Source organism: Filicampus tigris, chromosome 10 (genome assembly GCF_054856515.1).
Source record: "Filicampus tigris isolate MCC_2025a chromosome 10, RoL_Ftig_1.0, whole genome shotgun sequence".
NCBI classification, from domain to species: domain Eukaryota; kingdom Metazoa; phylum Chordata; class Actinopteri; order Syngnathiformes; family Syngnathidae; genus Filicampus; species Filicampus tigris.
Window position 1 is genome coordinate 21003591 of NC_141226.1, and position 17780 is coordinate 21021370.

General features: G+C 41.4%; 2 protein-coding genes across 9 annotated transcripts in view; one reads left to right on the forward strand and one right to left on the reverse strand.

Moving 5' to 3' along the window:
* Positions 1 to 391: 391 nt before the first annotated feature.
* On the reverse strand, positions 392 to 9281 carry LOC147141269 (cullin-3-B-like). Of its 2 annotated transcripts, none has more exons than XM_086042301.1 (16): positions 9125 to 9281; positions 6948 to 7145; positions 6762 to 6875; positions 5987 to 6147; positions 5770 to 5884; positions 5459 to 5687; positions 5241 to 5386; positions 4146 to 4322; positions 3892 to 4062; positions 3715 to 3822; positions 2713 to 2837; positions 2543 to 2639; positions 2326 to 2460; positions 2051 to 2237; positions 859 to 1004; positions 392 to 784 (listed from the first exon to the last, which is right to left on the reverse strand). In XM_086042301.1, exons 1-16 carry the CDS (start codon positions 9227 to 9229, stop codon positions 653 to 655), a joined length of 2346 nt encoding a protein of 781 aa, XP_085898427.1. In that variant the 5' UTR covers positions 9230 to 9281; the 3' UTR covers positions 392 to 652. The 2 variants fall into 2 exon arrangements, with proteins under 2 accessions (XP_085898427.1, XP_085898428.1); XM_086042302.1 differs by lacking the exon at positions 9125 to 9281 and adding an exon at positions 8940 to 9116.
* Positions 5953 to 17780, forward strand: part of mbnl1 (muscleblind-like splicing regulator 1) — a 65056-nt gene continuing 53228 nt past the window's right edge. For 2 of the 7 annotated variants that reach the window (XM_086042307.1, XM_086042309.1), the window contains exons 1-3: positions 5953 to 6227; positions 14973 to 15187; positions 15971 to 16154. The gene's annotated coding sequence lies outside the window, so the exon portion shown is untranslated. Of the gene's footprint in view, positions 6228 to 9544; positions 9608 to 14972; positions 15188 to 15970; positions 16155 to 17382; positions 17545 to 17780 lie in introns of those variants that run through there. The other 5 variants (XM_086042316.1, XM_086042317.1, XM_086042308.1 and 2 more) reach the window with 5 other exon arrangements.

Genomic DNA, 17780 nt, shown 5'->3' on the forward strand with positions numbered 1-17780 from the left:
GCAATTTAGTCTTCAATTGACACTGACAGTATGTGTTTTGTGTGGGAGGAAAGCAACATACCCGGAGAAAACGCAAGAGGACATAAACTCCACACAGAAAGAGTACTAACAAAGACAGAAGTACAACAAAGCAAACCCACTTCAACAAAAATGCTAAAACTGCAGACAAATGTTGTATTCATGCAAAATGTTCACACGTGACTCCAGGTATCAAATACTGTTATTTATTTACATTTTTTTTTTGGTAAGCATGCCCATGAAGTTTAAAAACATTATCAAACCTTTCCCATATGGCCATCAAGCTGACATTTATTTTTATTTACAATATAGAAATTCAGTAATACAAAATGATTTTTTTGTTTGTTTCCAGCATATCTAAATTATGAGCAACTGAGCATAGTATGTTTTATTTTTGTTTTGTAACAATCTACATTTTCAAAATAAATTACTTTCTATACAGTATTGAAACAAAAAAAATAAAAATAAGGTGCAGATTCACTTTTTCCACACGGGATTGGTCCGTCTCATCTCCGGGCGACAGGAATGAAAGTTAGCGCCCTCGATTGCAGGAAGACATGTTCTTCGGACGTGATGGATTTTCCGTGCGGATCTCTTCCCCGTTTGAGCGTGTTGTAGTTGTGCGCAGCCCCCTCTACGCGATGTAGGTGTACATATTACGGTCCTCCGGAGTCCTTGCCAAGTATTCCCTCTCTATGAGTCCCTCGATGCGCTTTTTGATGACCACGGGGCTGGGGAGGAAGCGCGCCTGCAGCTGCTGAGTCACCTGAGCACATCCAAGTGACAGGACGTCAAATAGTGGCAATTTGAGCTGTCAACGCCAGGAGAGGAAAGACTCACCTCGGCCACCAGGACATTGTGCTGTATCTTCTTCCTGGACTTCATGATGCGCACTATGGCTGCCTCGATCATCACCTTCCTGTCGTCATCCACTTTCTGCTGTGTCTCTTTCCTCTCCGGGTCGGACTCCCCTTGTTTAGCAGCGACTGGGAAGCACAGAGTGCAAGTGTATTCAAACCCCAAAACGCAAGATTTTGTCGCCATGTTACGAGCGTACTGGCTATTTTCATTTTATACTTAAGGCCGAGGTGTTTTTCATACAAAAACTGTAATTGTGGATTTGCTTCAGTTAGGATGGACCCCTTGTATACTGACGAATTAAAAATAAAACAAATGAACGCAATATTTAAAGTAAATGTATTACTCACAAATAGGTGATCGTATTTATACACGAGGTGGTGCGGGTGCTGTGCTCTAAATCATTGATTCTCAACAGTTGAAACCCTGGGACTTGCATTTTCCTAAAAAATCGCCTTGAAAACGTACGATATTTTTACACATAGGCCACCTTCAGATTTAATGCTCACTTCGGGTTTTTGGGCGAAATCCGATTTATTGTGTGTGTGTGTTCGTAATTGTTCACAGTATTGTGACCTCACTCCCTCCGATCTATGACCCAAATAATCCCCAAAGTGACCGACATCATGTGCAGAAGAGAGGACGTCACTCACGACGTTGTTTACATAAGTCAATATAGTCCAGCGTGTAAGGGCTCATCTTTTTATCCTCCCATCTAGAGAGGGGCGATAAAGGGAAGAGGTAGAAATATTTGGGCGAGATGGGACGAGGCTTTTTCGATCTCCTGATTTCATGGCGACGTCTACTAAAGGTGAAACGTTTGCGTGGCTGCTTACAAATTCCGAAGTGCCTTCCGTAACACCTTATTGAGAAACTGATGATGAACATAATAATGTCTAAAAATATCTTGACACTAATGATCGTTTCTTTTTTTCGGAAATGAAGGATGCAGAGCAAAGCAACTGTAATCGTTGGCATTTTCTTTTTAGGTGAAATTTTGTTTAAATGTCACTGGAAGTTGCATTTACTAGCCTGTCAAAATAATGTCATTTTCCAAATGAAAATCGCCCTAAAATGGTTCCACGACCCATTTTTGTGTCCCGACCCAACAGTTGAAAATCACTGCTCTAAATGGTGCAGTGTGTCTGTGTCTTGTCATGCGTCATGCACACACCTGTCTGTATTTTGACTCTGTGCACTTTGGCAGTAAACTGGTCATTGACTGTAAACAAATGTCCGTTTTCAATCTCCTTGGACTTTGGCTCTTTGGTGAGAACTCTCTGCGTGGGCTTCCCACAGGCCAAAGACTGCAATGCCCGCACCAACTCCCATCTCGGGATATCTGTCTCATTATGGATCTCCTTGAAAAAGAAAAGGAAATGCCTTATAAACGTATGACTTGACAGAGTCTCGATCAAAGGTAAAGGATGAAGCTTAGCCGCAACAAACCTCAAAAGTGCAGCATTCTCTGTGGTTGAAGAGCATGAGGATGGTCATCTGGAACGTGGACACCTGCAGAATGGTCTTACGGGAGTTGGCGCCGCTCACTTGGGCACCTCCCACGCTCGCTTCGGAACCGTCGTCCTGGACACGAGTTCAGACCATTTTTATACGCCCTCCCAAGAAAAGTCCTCTAACAACCTGAAAAGTTGCATTGGACGCTCACTTTTTTCAAAGCACCGTAGAAGGTAGCAATTAGGTCTGCCCCGCCCATGTGATGCTGTAGCGTGAGTTGTCTACCACTGTGTTTGGCGAGGTAAAACCTGACAAAGAGAAGCCTCTAAAAAAACAAGTACTAACTAAAAGCTGGTAACATATCACTTCAACGAGCATTACCTCCTAAAGACCTCGAAAGCATGCTGAGGGGAAAGGGGGATGGTGCATCTGGGCGTGGCCGACTGCGTTGGCCAGTAACCTGTTGTGAGGACTCGGACAGTCAGGTCCACACCACATAGAGAAGCCTGAGAACATGGTCCGAGAATTTACACATTTTAAACACAATGAGTCATTATACATACACTAGTCATAATCGCAGTTTATTTTAATAACTGCATGTACTATCTAAAGTCCGTGTAAAGTTAAAATGAATGGCATCTAAATTTGACACAACAGAAGATACCGTTGTTGACAAACCTAACAAATTTGAATGATTTAAAAAAATAAAATAAAATAAGGCTCCAAAATCATAAAAATTCAAGCCATTGTTTATGAATCTCAAACACTGTGGGTGAGTCTGCTGCATGTGTGAAACGACACACTGAAAAATGGATGTTACTTTGGAGTATATCCCATCGGGTTGTCACGGTCCTGAAAGACGCTAGCTACCAGCTAGCTCGCGAGACAAGAGGCTTTCAGGGCTCTCCTCGGTCGGGACAACGGGCAGCGGGCTCATCCGCGGCGTCACATCCTCGCTTGGGAGTTTCAATAACGAGATTATTGTGACGGCGAATTGTGGCGTCCTGGCCGGATGCATTTTCGGGGCTAGCTAGCTAGCTGCACAATGTGTAGAAATGGGCAAAGTAATCGTAGCTAACTGGCAATTGTGCTAGATAATCACAAATGTGAACCGAGGTGCTCAAGTTGGGGCGAGGAACTGAAATGGTCAAAAACAGTACGCTATAGCTCCAAAATTCAGTCAAACACACAACAAAACACAAATTCAAAAATAATTGAATAATAATTGACTAAAAATTTAAAAGTATATATTTTTTTCATGAATCTCACCGGGTGGGCAGTCTGTCAATCTGGGTGGGCCTGGTTGGCTCCGCCCCTGGTCTTTAACATACTAAGCCTATTTTGACTCGGGACCTGAAGTAAAGTTCCGTTTTAGGGTCTTACCGACGTGACGTGTATGTGTCGTCTGAACTCATCCATGGTGGTGTTGGAGATGGTCATATCTCGAAACATGCCCTCCAGTTTCGAGGTGAACTGACAGCCACATTCTGTCTGCAAAGAGCAAAGGCGGTGAGCCGGACGACCGGACGAGTGACGTTCAGACAACCGACCTTGTCTTACTTTGAGCTTGGAGATCATGCTCTTCTCTAAATCGTCCGAGACGCTCTTGTTGCTCAGCAGTCTCCGGCCCAGGTGCTGCTTGTAGTACCTTTCAAACACATCCTTCTCTTGCAGAAACCTGAACAACACCATGGTCTTGTCCAGAATCAACTCCACCTCCTGTTCTGTCAACTTAATACGGAGAGCAGAGAGGGAAAAGAATAACGTAACTGCGTTTCCTCGATGAAGGATGTGTGATACTTCAATCGGCATACCCCTCGAACTCCTTTCTTAAGCTTATCGTCGATAAAGAGCGATAGGTACTCTGGTGAGCGGGAGTTGAGATTGAGGAAATACTCAAAGTCTCCTGCTATGGTTTGTTTGAATAGTTTGTCATTGTTGAAAGACTCATGGAGGAAATGGTCAAACACCAACTTCAGGTTAAGCAGGCCCTGTTAAGGAGGCAACAACACAACATACTTGAGTCTTATGATTTCCGGTAGTGGTCGTGCTTCAAAAAGCTGGGACAAGGTCATGTTTTGAATTTGGGAAGTCAGAAGTTTTTGATTTGGCTGTGGCTAAATGCATTAAACAGCTCATATGCCCACCGCAAATTACGCTCTGCAAAAACGATGATGAGCGTTGTACGGCCGGCGACAGAAAATGATTTGCAGCGGCGGGCCGTCTGGCTAGCATCGATTTTCCCGAACCCCCGTCTCCTACGTCGCACCATGTACACCCGCCCACAAGCTCCCAGGTTTTCCCGGGTGACCCTCCCAATAGCATACGCTCGTCTCAAAGATGAAATGGCTTATTAAATCAATGATAGTTAATTGGGAGTCTGTGGAAATTGTAGCGCTAATATATGCAAACGGGCGCAACCCCCGGGGACACATGCATTTATTGCCCCCCCCCCCCTCGGTAATTATGATAATGCAGGGAAGCTTCTCTTCATAAAAAAGAGCCTGCCCCTCACATTTAAAAACAGAGGTCAGAGGAAAGGGGAGTGACGGTGTTATAACGGTGCCGGCTTAATTTTAAAACCTGGAATGCCTTGTGCTACCCAGCTATATTAAAGTGAATTATTTGGAAAAAAACATGAAATTAGGTGTTAACTTAAAATATAAGTTGTTTCTCTAAAAACAGTGTGAAACTTATCTCATCATCAAAAAACATGTATTTTTGTTTAAAATAAAACAAATGTTCATCTGTAAGACGTAATAACATTATCAGGTATTGGTGCTTAGTCTCGGCAAATAGTCAAATGCAAATACTTGTACTTGGTCTGATAAAAAAAAAAAAAAATTGGTGCATCCCAAGATCTTTCCCAGTAGTTTGGAATGTGGTGCTTGCTTCCCCAATCAGTATACCTGGATATAGTCGACGGGGTTTTTGCCCTCTCCTTCCTCAGACACCAGAGCCCTGCCCTGCTCTCTCAAGTACAAGCTCATACAATCGCACATTGTTTTTAGGCCATTGGGGACACGACTGAACAGCTTGTACATGCACAAAAGGTCTGCGGGCAGAAGTAAGGAGAAAAATAATGAGTGGAACAGTTCACGGGAAATATTTCCACGCTTCCTCTAACCTTCCGTGATGCGATTCTGGAGCATGTGGACCATGCCGGAGTTCTCCATCTCCACTATGGTTTTCATGTGTTTCGTTATCAGCTCCCTTTCCACCACCTTGACAATGGAATCCTCCGTCGACTTGTCCAAACAGTGTTTGACGCGTTCGATTTCCTCGTTGATTCTGGCCTCCACCCTCTTAATGTAGATGCTGGTGCTGTTTTCTGCCAGAAACCTTTGGCTTTCCATCTAAGCGGGCCAATACGGGGTGTTACTCTTCCGACACCGGGTACCCTCCTCAAGAGGACACGGGCACCCGGAAGGGACTCACCTGGTAGAATTCGGCGGACATTTCTAAGAATGGACGCTCAAAGTCTTCCTCATATACAATCCTGCTATCCAGTCCGAGAACCATCAGCATCTGGCAGGTGTTTCTGATGGATCCCCTGCAATTTCAATGTTTACAGTCAACAGTAACGCCGCCAGGGGGCGGCACTCGAAGGAGGGCACACGATGGAAAATGGAGGTTCCCAAATACTCCCCCATACCTGTCTACGACTTCTCCCCTCCTCTCTCGTTTGATCATGTCCAGTAGCGTCTGCCATAGGTGTTCTCGAATGCAGCTGTAGTGGACCACCTGGTCTCTGAAGACGATGACGCTGAGGTTGTACACATTCTCTACGCTGTTTTGCTGAACGTAAACTCGGTCCTGGAATCGCGGAGCAAATTCAATGAACTGCAAATGCTGCTGTTGATGTTCACACCACGCTGGCAACATGACATTTGACGGTAAGCTACCGCTGCTAGCTTAAATATTAACTTGACATTTATTGTATTTTAGCCTTCGAAATGGTAAAATGTGTTATTCAAAACATTGTATTTCTGCATTTATTGTCAAAGTATCAGAAATACAGGGGAAATTTGAGGGAATGGGAATATTTACTCAGCATTTGGGTTTTTAGTGTGCTCTAAAAGTCACGGGTCACAATTCCAAAACTAGTACCCCATACATTTGACTTCCAATGAAGTTACTAAACATGGACTCCTCGCCATATAGAAATCCCCATAGTGTGTGTAGTATCTCAAAACTGTCACACCAACAATTCGTTCGACCCAAAACAAAACATTTCACACGTCAAGGTTGGCCAAGCTGTAGGTACAGAAACAATCAATCTTTTTGCCAATGTACAAGACGAATGAAAACATAGTGATCAAATAAAAGTATCATAAAAACACCACCACTGTTTGGGGTGCTTGTGACTGATATGGGAGGACCACATCACACACAACTACTATAAACATTGCATTATTCTGCCTCCCTACCATGTACATGAGGATGTCTCTGATCATGATGGTGGCAGTTTGATGATCGTTCCACTCTTGATTTAGGATTTGCAGAAATTTGTTATTTAGACATTTGAGGACATCCTGGCGTACCTGCAAAAGGGATATCGTGTATTCACCAACAGCGGGTTCATCGACCAATTTCACAAGGGCGTATGTCTTTACTTTGTTGATGAGATGCTCTGTGACAACCTCCCGCAGGCCCGTGTAGAGCTTCTCCCCGTGCTTGTGCAGCACCATGGTGTAGGCATTCCTGTACAGCTCTTCGAAGCTCAGCCCACTGTTGTTCTTCCTCTGAATCTCCTGGATGGCATTCTTAAGCAGGGCCCAGATGTTCTCCACATATTTCTCATCCATTGTCATCTAGAATGGACAGGTGAAAGCCACTGGTATTACATACTGGAAGTAGACCCTGGCTCAACGTGACGCTACACCAGTTGTTTGCAGTGCGTGTGTGTTTCGCCTCCCCTAGAGGGGGCCACAGGACTTGTTGAGGAAGCACGGCAGCTTCAGACAAATGAAGCAAATATGTTTAAATCCGCTGAGCTAAGTTTAGCTATTTCCAAGGCAAATTGGATCAAATTGCTAACTCTCAATTCATGTTCATGACCTTCAAGTGTTTTAACGGTTTCCCTTTTTCATTACTAAAGGACAAAGATTACTGATAAATAGAAAATACAACTATTTCCCCTTATCTTTGGGAATAAAGAAAGTGCACCAAATAATCAGCGGAAAAGTAATTATTCCCCCCCAGGTACTGTTCAGAAATGACAATACAAACATTAAATTAAAAAAATTCACTTCGTTGCACTTCTTTTCTGGATGTTTTTTTCTGAAACAGGTTGTTCAACATTAGCACTTCACAACAAACAAAACATTTAAACCAATTATTTTTCAAATACAATGGGTGTTCAGGGAATCCGTTACATAACTAAAACATTTCTCTGAGTGGGCTTTTCCTTTTATGGAAAAAAAAAAAAAAAAGACCAACTGGCAAGTAAGCCAGAGCGCCTGGACTTGCAAATGTCAGACAGCAAGGCCAGAGTTGAGATGTGAACACCGAATTTTTGAACTGCGAGGCAGACATGCTAACCACTTCTCACAATTCTGACTCAAATTAGAACATTGTATCAACATATCGTTGGTGTCAGGCCGAAACCTTCTGTGTCACAATTTGGTGAATTTCACATACTGTAATTTCACAAGTCTCTACAATTGGTCAGTCCACATGTGGGTGTTATTATTACAAATTACTGACCAATCTAGAGTGTTTAAAATGGCTTGAGCTCTCTGACGATGCAATGTTAATGGTTGAACAAATGTGCCATTTTGTGCATCTCCTGAAAAGTGATATTTTGGAGGTATGAGGATTCCCCTAACACCAGGAATATGCATACAGTAAACACCAGTTTCAAACGGACAATGAATGCAAGGACATTGCAGTGGGTTCAAACAGAGCAGCTCTGTGTTCAAATAAACATGTTCAGATTTCACACATTTAGTAAATATATTTATAAGTACATTTAGATGAGATCATCATAGTTTACCATATACAGTACACTAGTATACACTCTTTGTAACATTTATTTTTTGTGGCGTGCCATAAGATTTCCTAATGTGTTGAAGTCATGGCACCACCAAAAATGTCACCAAAAAAGGATATACTGTACCAACTAATTATGTATGTTCTGGCATCTAATGGAAGGGCATTTAATAGTTCTGTCTGTCGCTACAGGTTGCCGGAATACATTGATAAACATCGATACATCATTTGTAGTAAATCATTTTCAGACCAAGTCAATTTGATAATTTCCTGCAGCACGCCTGATTTTCTCTTAAGGCACATTGGTTGGGAATGTGTGCTCAATGTGATGTATCTCCATTTTAGAAAGACCACATTCATATTAGGCCTATTGTGAGAAAGCAACTGCCAGATGAGGTTTATTATCCATTATTAGTTCATTTTTACACGCGTGCAAAACTCCTTCATTGCAGTTTACACATGCTCAGTATTTTATTCTTTGTGGCAAATAGTGTTACAGTATCCATTTATCTTGATTGCACAGCACTTGCATTTTAATGTGTTATTCTCATTTTTCTTGTTCTCAAGCCAAATGTATGGTGTTGTCCATTTAATTGTTAGAGGCGACAACTCACTAATGTGGCTGACATGGCGTTGGTCCTGTTTTGTGGCAGCTTTCGCTTGTCACAGTGTCGGTATTTATTGTATTCTTTTTCACATGCCAGTGGGGAACCTGCTTGCACTGTTTTTGTTGTTGTTGTTGTTGTTGTTTAATTTTGTTTTTTTTCAACTGTCTGGGAGCTAGATGTCACATACTTACAGGGAAGGCGCGTATCCTCATTTTGGCTTCTTTCTTGGTTTCGCCCTTAAGATTGGCCATGATTCTCATGGACAGGTGACGCTCCCAAATAATAAGAGACCGCATGAGATGCGTTTGGGGGCGAGCTTTGTATAAGGACGCGGGCTGGACGGATATTTTGCCTTTGTTACAAACGACATCGTGACGTCACAAGCTACTGTTGTCGAAAAATAATTACGTAGCTGCTGCGCCTTTTTTTGGGGGACGGGGGGGCGATCATGAAAAATGTCACCTGCACTAGAATCGTACTCGAGGAATACTTTTCATTAGTTTTGCCCCCCACCCAAAAAAATAAAAATAAGAAAATTAACCCACAGACACGACCGTTGACGTAATAGAAATTTAAAGTCTCGCGAGATTTTGCGTGACAACAGTGTCAGGCGCCAGGAACGCCAGTAGTGGTGTGGCATACGGCTAAAATGAAGCGGGGGGAAAAAAAGTCTGGTAAGCACTTTGCCGTTCAGTAGAAACTACGACAGATTGTTAAAACTAAGAAGCCTCAGACAATATAAAACCGTACTCAACCTACGTTTAACGTGCGCACAAAATGATCATTTGTGGCCACAAATTGGGTATAACGTGCACACAAATACGGCTTAGTTATTTGCCCACAAGTAATTCATTTCACCTTAAATAAACAAATGGAGCTGACCTTAGAAATGGTACACTAGTACTGCAGAGCAGTGTTTCTCAAACTTTTTATGGCAAGTAGCCTACCACCTAAAAAATATTTGACCCTCCAAGTGTCACTTTCATGGCAAACATTAAAATACAATAGCGTAGTAGGCCCAAGTGTTACTCAAAAACAATGACGCTTTACCCCTAAATAGTGCATTTATTAATGGAAGCTACTGTAAAATTAGGGATGGTTTGAATAATAGAACAATATCAAGGAGAAAAGATGGGGGGGTATTTAAACAATCAATTAAAAATGAATTGAATATGCAAAGCTCATTAAAAGTTGTACCTAAGTAAATGTTTACTATCAAAATATTCTTAAAGATTAGATTATTCAATCGACCACATTTCCAGAAAACGTTGTAGATTACCTTTGAGATGGGATGGTTTCATGCATGTATTGCTTATAATTTTCCCACCTGCAAAACGTTTTGCCCTTGGCTCTTCCTTTTCAATGATATTTTACTTACACTTTTACCCTTGTGTGCATGTTTCTCATCAGTATTCAACCCATACATTGTAAATTCTCCCAGTACTATGACTTGCAATTTGTTTTCTTTCTAAACTTGATGGCATGTAAAAACATATTTGTTTTAACTCTTGCAATCCAGTTGTTGTTGCTGTTTAATGTCTGTGGCTGGTGGAATATCATTCTAAAGCATATTTTTTAGCTTAATGCCATCCGCCAAAGTCAGACATAGGGACAATTTGAAATAATGACGTTGCTGTATCTCTATGCTTTTGCTGTTTTGAGCGCCAGCATTTTACATTTCCCAAGTGTCTTCTAATGCCACATCATCGTGTGTTTGTGTGCTGATAGCAAGCAACGCCTTCAGCCACGTAGAGAAACTGTTCTCAGTAGAAGCAGCTATGCACATGTTCACAGATGTGCCAGAAGGCTGCTGCAGAGTTTATGATAATTCTGCATTTCTGAGCGTTCGTGCATTGTCATTACATCCACTTCAGTTGGCCCAACTGGTGGCATACAAATTACAGAGGACCCCGTTTATCGCGGGAGTGACCATATAAAACGTTTTTATTTTTTTTGTTTTTTGTTTGAATGGTTTTACACCTGTCACAGACTTAAAAGACATTTAAAATCACTAAAACACACTTAAAACATATGGAAACACACTTTTTGAAGTACCACTTTGTGCCTGTTCTCACTGTCACAGTTCTCCGGATAAGAGTCAAAGTGTGCTTGGAATTTACCGTAACTGGCACGTGAAAAAAAAAAAGGAATAAACATTGTATATTCAAACTCCAAAATGTTCAACCAGCCCATGTAATTTAATAAACAAAAGGCCACTAATTCTGTGTGCAGACAGATAACATGCTTCAGTCGCATGATAACAAGCAAATCCCCCCCCCCCCTCTCTTTGTCATTGCAAGTGTTTGCAAAAGCTCAATTTATAATACGCTGTTTTTGATTTCATCGTTGCGCCACAAATATGACACCAGAGGGGTCAGGACAAAACGCCGCTCTCCTCAGAATCCCGCACTCATCATTTTAGCCCAGTCGCCGTTGACCTGGCGCCAGCGGCGCAAAACAGGACAAGTAATTTAATTTGCTTCTGCTGTCGACCTTGAAACGGGGAATGTAGGCTATTGGAATCCCAATGGGGAGGAGAATTGTCACATACAATCTCCTCCGAGCATCTAAAGGAAACTAAACTGGAAGCATCCACACTAAAGCCCTGTAGGTGCTACTAATTTCAAGAAAAGGAAGGACATTGCAAAGTCCTTTTTCACAACAGGATAAATGCTAAGGATGAGTGAGTCATTGTAAAAATCTATCAAGGTCTTTTTTTATGTTGATTAAGGCACAATGGTGTATCTGTTGTCGCGAGTCAAATGGTTTATTACAGATTTTCAAAGTGTAGCACCAGAGATGCACGGGCTCCCTCTAGTGTATTGTTACATAGAGGTGAGTGGTAATGCGCTACATTTAATCCGTTACATTTACCCAAGTAACTCTGGGGATAAATTGTACTTGCCAGAGTAGTTTTGACGCAACATACTTAAGAAGAAATGGTACATTCACTACTTTTATTTTCATCTACAGTGTTTATTTTATTGCTGGCGCTATCAAGTTTTTTTTTTCCTTTTTTTCTTTTTTTCAAAGAGTTCGTGCTCCGGCGCTGTTCATCAATCAAACGTAATCACTATACACCATCTCACCACCAGTCAAACAGCCTGCCGGTCACATGACTGCACGCAGACTTTGCGGGCTCGCCAGAGTGACTCTTTTCCGTGAAGAATGGCTGAAGAAATTTGATATACACCGGCTTGTGACTCTCAGTTTCAAGAAGACTACCCCTGGCCTCACATTAAGCCCATCTTTACATTTAATTGAATGAAAAATCTGATGTTTTTCTTGTTTTTAAACATTTAACTGACATTTTTTCTTGAACTTTGATACACAACACATTTTATTTGAATGATTATTTTAAAAATGTTCTTTATGTGCAGCGTTCGTGTTCAAACTGCATACATTTACAGTGACAATTTTTAGTAGGGATATTTGATACCCACTTTTTTTCAGACTGCTAGCATTATGAGTAGTCTTGAGTAGTTATCCATATCAAGTACCGATACCATTAGTACTTTTGATACATAAAATTAAAAACAAAAAAAATACAAAGATCATTTTAAAGAAAAATCTTACTGTATATAACACTACATATGATTTTTCCTTCAAACTATGAAATTGCTGGCATTTTACCATTTGTTAATGAAATATATATTTTGGATGGAACACACAATAAAATGAATTTTAATAAATAAATAAATAAATAAAATGAAACATAAGCGCATCAGATAATGGATGAATGGATGGATGGAAATAATCCAGTGTTCAGAAAAATTCCCAATCAAAATATGTGGTTGCACATCTGTCAGACATGTATGCCATTAGTTCCTGATCGTAAAGCGGCCACAAGAGGACGGCCGATACCAGTATAGTGAATTTTGATACTTTGATATTAGGTATTGGCTCGACACGATACCTGGTAAATATACTCGCCCATCCCTACTTTATATGGATAAAGTTTTTGAAGACCACAACTACACTACAGTATTTTAACCAAAGATTAAAATGATAATGGTCGTACTTAGTAGACTAAGTATTTTTTGAGTGGCATTGAGTAAGTCAAAAACGTGACAACCACTGATGTATTGCAAGTCATGCAATACCATTTAGACGACTTTCAAGATGGCTGCTAAAGTCTGTTGCGTTACTTTGTCTTATTTACAGGCACTTTTCCCCTCTCTTATCACCTGAGAATCGGGGTGAACGTATGTACCAATGTCCCCGCTGCGCCACGCGATGTGGGCTGCTCATAATTGCTGCCATAACTTCTTGCCCAGTGGACATGACATCTTTAATCACCCCTTTGAAAACATCTTGGGTCAGAACTCGATATTGGTCATAAAATCTAAATATAAGGCCCCGGAGGTTGAGCTGTTTCGCAGACTCGCACACGCACTCTCAGTGGTCATAATCAAAATATTCTCAGCTCTACCAGGGAGCCTGGGCTCTTCAAATTACAAGAGAATAAGTGCTTATAATGGTGTTTTGCTACTTAAAGGCTTACAGAGCTGTTTTAGCCAACTTTTTCACCTTGCGTTACTCGTCCTCATCACCCAGCATGCCAGTGTTTCACATATAGACCGGTAGGTTTTCCTGCTCGCCTTTAATAATACAGTCCCATCCCACAACTCTCATTATGACTCACTAATCATAGGCTCCACTTGATTCCCTTTTGGTCGCTATCTACTCTCTTGTCGGAGCTCTCCGTAAAAAACGGAACTTCTGCCTCTGTGGGTCTTCCTTTAAGCAGCAGAATCGAGGGGAGAACAAAAGGAGAGCTTTTGTTGACTTTTTCGTCACGGACGTGTGCTTGGTCCAGGGAGCCGTCAGTAATTTACGGCTCAGGTCCTCCTGTGATTGGCTGAGGCAATCTAATTACGTCAGGCACTCATCTCGCCGAGTTTTAGAATTACAATAGGTGCCATGTTGATCTGGTTGCTAGGTTACTAAGTGGTCTGTCTGCTACCTCACTCAGGATGTATTTGATATAGTCCCCCACAGTCTTGATAATCCTCCGATGAGACAAGATAACTTGATAGGATTTTGTTCATGTTGGTTCTTCTTTACTTTGTTCTTTGGAAGCAGTAGATTTGCTCAGAGAAACGATGACATCGTTTTTGATGCATCGGGGATTGGAAGGAAACAAAGTTGTTTAAATTATGTTGTTTTTTCCCCCCTGTCCATTGAATTAATTGCATGCCAATAATTACATAGTTTTTGTATAAAATTATCTGTATTGATTTTCAGAGAAGGAATTGCCTTTCAGTTAAAGATTTTTTGCGTAGGTGTCTTAAAAAAACAATAACAATAATGTTACATTCCTGGGAAAGGAGTTTAATTGTTTTTTATTTGATAAACCCTGGGTATTTATCATCATAATCTCGTAGTTTGCCTTTATCCACTGATTATAACCTGAAACAGGAATTTTGGATGGATTAATGGTATTATCAATTGCAATTGCTCTTTCGTGCAATTGTTTACTGGCTGATCACTTACAAGATGCTCCTCTTAAATATTGATAATGAGACACTGACGGACTGTTTTGTTAACTGGGTTGAAATTTCTTGTGATGTTTGAACATGAATGTTTTTAGCAGGTGCCTTAAAAATTGTCTAACGTTGAATCAAAAATATCTTTAACCTCACTTTGTTGCCATTTCGAATGTATTATAATAATATGAATTTTAGGCGCATCAAGGTGAAAAGAGAAGAGAGACTTCAGCCCACAGCACAGCCTCTAGTTTCATTTCCACATCGGCTTTTAAGGATGGCATCACATGACATGCTGTGGGAGCCTGTTTAAGTATAGAGTCCATGATTATTCATCAAACCTAATTAATGGGACGCGTGACTGCCAAATGCTAGTCTTTTTACATGGCAAAATCCTTGAATGGGTTGATAATATGGTTGTAAACTGAAACCGAAAAGTTCATAGTTTGGCACCTTGTTACAATTGACTGAATTTACACAGTTAACATAGCTAGAAAAAAAATTACATTTGTAACTGTCGCCTCTTTCTTTCCCATCCACCAATCCTCAGCGGAGTTCGGAATGCAGGCGTGCCACTCGCCGATCGCAGTGTCCTGGGAGCCCTAAAAGGGAAGGAGTCTCACTCTTGATTCCTGGCAGCTCTAGGAGGAGCGAAGACTAAATTAGGCATGGTTTCATTGACTTCCAATTCCCTGAGTCCCAGCATCCCTGCAGCCCAGCAGAGGAGAGGCCGGGCGGTGCTCTCAGCCTCTGATGCCCTGCCTGGTGAGTCAGATGAAATGAGGAGCCGAGAACATTGTTGAGAGCTTGCTTCTCCATGATCAATAGAGAGGAAACAAATCAATCAATTCAGCATTCAAACATAACCAGAGCTCCTACATGATAAATGCCGCAATATCGCGATATCGCGATATATCAAAATTGCCACGATATATCAAAATTGCCACGATATATCGTCATAGTCATGTCACGATATTAATAGCAGCAAATCTGTTTAAAAGCCCAAGTTATTTTCCATCTGTGCAGTTCCAGCACCCTCTGGTGACACAATACTTTTCTTATGGAATTGTATGCTTTTATCTGAATTTGACTGTGCATACCCACCCAATAGTTGGACATTATCTAAGGTGATTATAATTGATTAGCTAACGATACATTTAGCTCGCTTATTTTGGTGCATGAAACTATTTCTTTCATTAGATTAAATTTAGCAAAATGTTAAATACTGCATCACAATATCGACATTTTCGCATGTGTTTCCAATATCTTGCAGCCCTATATATATATGTATATATATATCTATATATATATATATATATATATATATATATATATATATATATATATATATATATATATATATATGTAATTGTAATGTAATTTGCTCTACCGAATATGTAACTTTTATGTTGTGTTGCTGTCTTTCCTGGGTTGATGAGTCACTATGATTTAGTCCCCCCCCCCGCCCCCGTTTCCCCCCACCCTCCCTTTTCTGCTCTTTTGCTGCGCTGTCCAGAATGATTGACTGTGTCTCTTTCTGTGCACTAGTAAGCCATAGACAGGTGCTGAGTGCTGCTGAGTGGCCCTGTGTGTGTGTGCGTGCGTGTGTGTTTGCGCGTGTGGGCTCCAGAGACCTCCAGAGGCCTGCCTCGACATTCCTGTGATACTTCCAAAGACGCAGTCCTTGGGGGAGAAATAGGTGGAAGCCCTGACAGAAGACCAACTAAAGGTGGTGAGTTGAAACCTGCCTACTCTGAGGGTGTTATCACATCCTTTTTCTTTTTGGCTCTCTGAAAAGCAACCACTTCCTGATTTACCTTTATCTTTGCGCAGTGCAAACTGCTCTCATTCTCCACCACTTCCTCTCTCCACACAATCACTGGCTGCAAGAATGCAAACATATCTGTGAGGACTAACATATTGGGACGCCTAGCCTTTTCACCTGAAATTGTTTGCCAGTTTTGCAGCCATAACAGCGAGGGGATGACTGGAATTTTTGTCCATTCATGCAGAATAATTTTTTTTTTAGGTCACTGATGTTGAACCTAAATGAGGGCCTGGCTCATAATGTCTGTTGTATAGGGTGTTTGATAATTTTACAGTCTTTGCTTTGTACACTTGTATTCAACATGGGCCTTCCCAACACTGATCCCCCAAATATTGAAGCATAACATTGGGCGACATGTCTTGATCAGGTGAATAATTAAAATTCCGCCCACCATTTTGTTGTAAATTTGTTGACTTAAAGCGGAAGTTAACCCAAGCATAATTTTTTTCAAGAATATGTTCTATGCAGGCCCACTAGTTGAAACAAGGCAATATGACTAATATGAAATATGAGTTAAGCGGCAAAATCCACCTGTCTTTAGCCATCTCAGGGGGCGGCCATTTTGTCACTTCTGTCAACTGAAAATGACATCACAGACCCTCAGGGCTCGGATAACGACCAATCACGGCTCAGATTCAGAAAACGGATCAGCCGTGATTGGTCGTTGTGAGCAGTTGTGATGTCATTTTCAGTCAACAGAAGTGACAAAATGGCCGCCTCCTGAGATGGCTAAAAACGGGTGGATTTTGTTGTTAACTCATATTCCACAAACGCAATATTAATCAGAATGCCGTGTTTCAATTTGTGGGCCTGCATAGAAGATATTCTTAAAACAAAACAAAAAGTTTGGGTTGAACCTCCGCCTTAGGAGCTGCATCTCAGTACTTTTGTACTCATAGTGTGCGTTACAACCACAGTTGTGAAAGTGGAGAGGAAGAGGAAGTTAGAAAAAAAAAAAAGGGGATGCAGAGCGAGCTAAATAAGGTGACCATATTTGGCATGAGATAATGCAAGCAGAAGATGCAAATGAGATAAAGGAGCGGTTGTCATGGAGACTTGGTGTTGCGCAGTGATGGTTCGCTGTAAACCTGACCACACTTGCAGTATGGCCGTTGCTAAGCAGAAGGCGCTATTGTGAGTGAGCGAGAGGGGAGAGTGAGTAAAGTAGCAGACGGATGGGGGAAGCGAAAATGTTCCTTCACGGTGCCGCGCGTTGCGTCAGCGTGACCTTTGCTTAAAGTGGTTTTGTTTGTCCAAGTGGCACTTCAGCGCGAGACACGCAGGTAAGCTCACCGTAAGCACACTTTTCATCTATGCTAATTTTTGTGTTTGTAGTTGATCAGTTTTGTTTCCTTTTTTATTTTATTTTATCTTTTTTACTTGACAAGTTACGTTATCCGGTCCACTTGTGGAAGTGGGCCGAAGGTTTTTATTTGACTTTAGAGGATTTGTTTGATATTTTCGTATTTGCAGCAGTATGTTGCGCCGTATCAAGACAGAGAACCTGCCCGAAGCCCAAGTGAAAGGCCT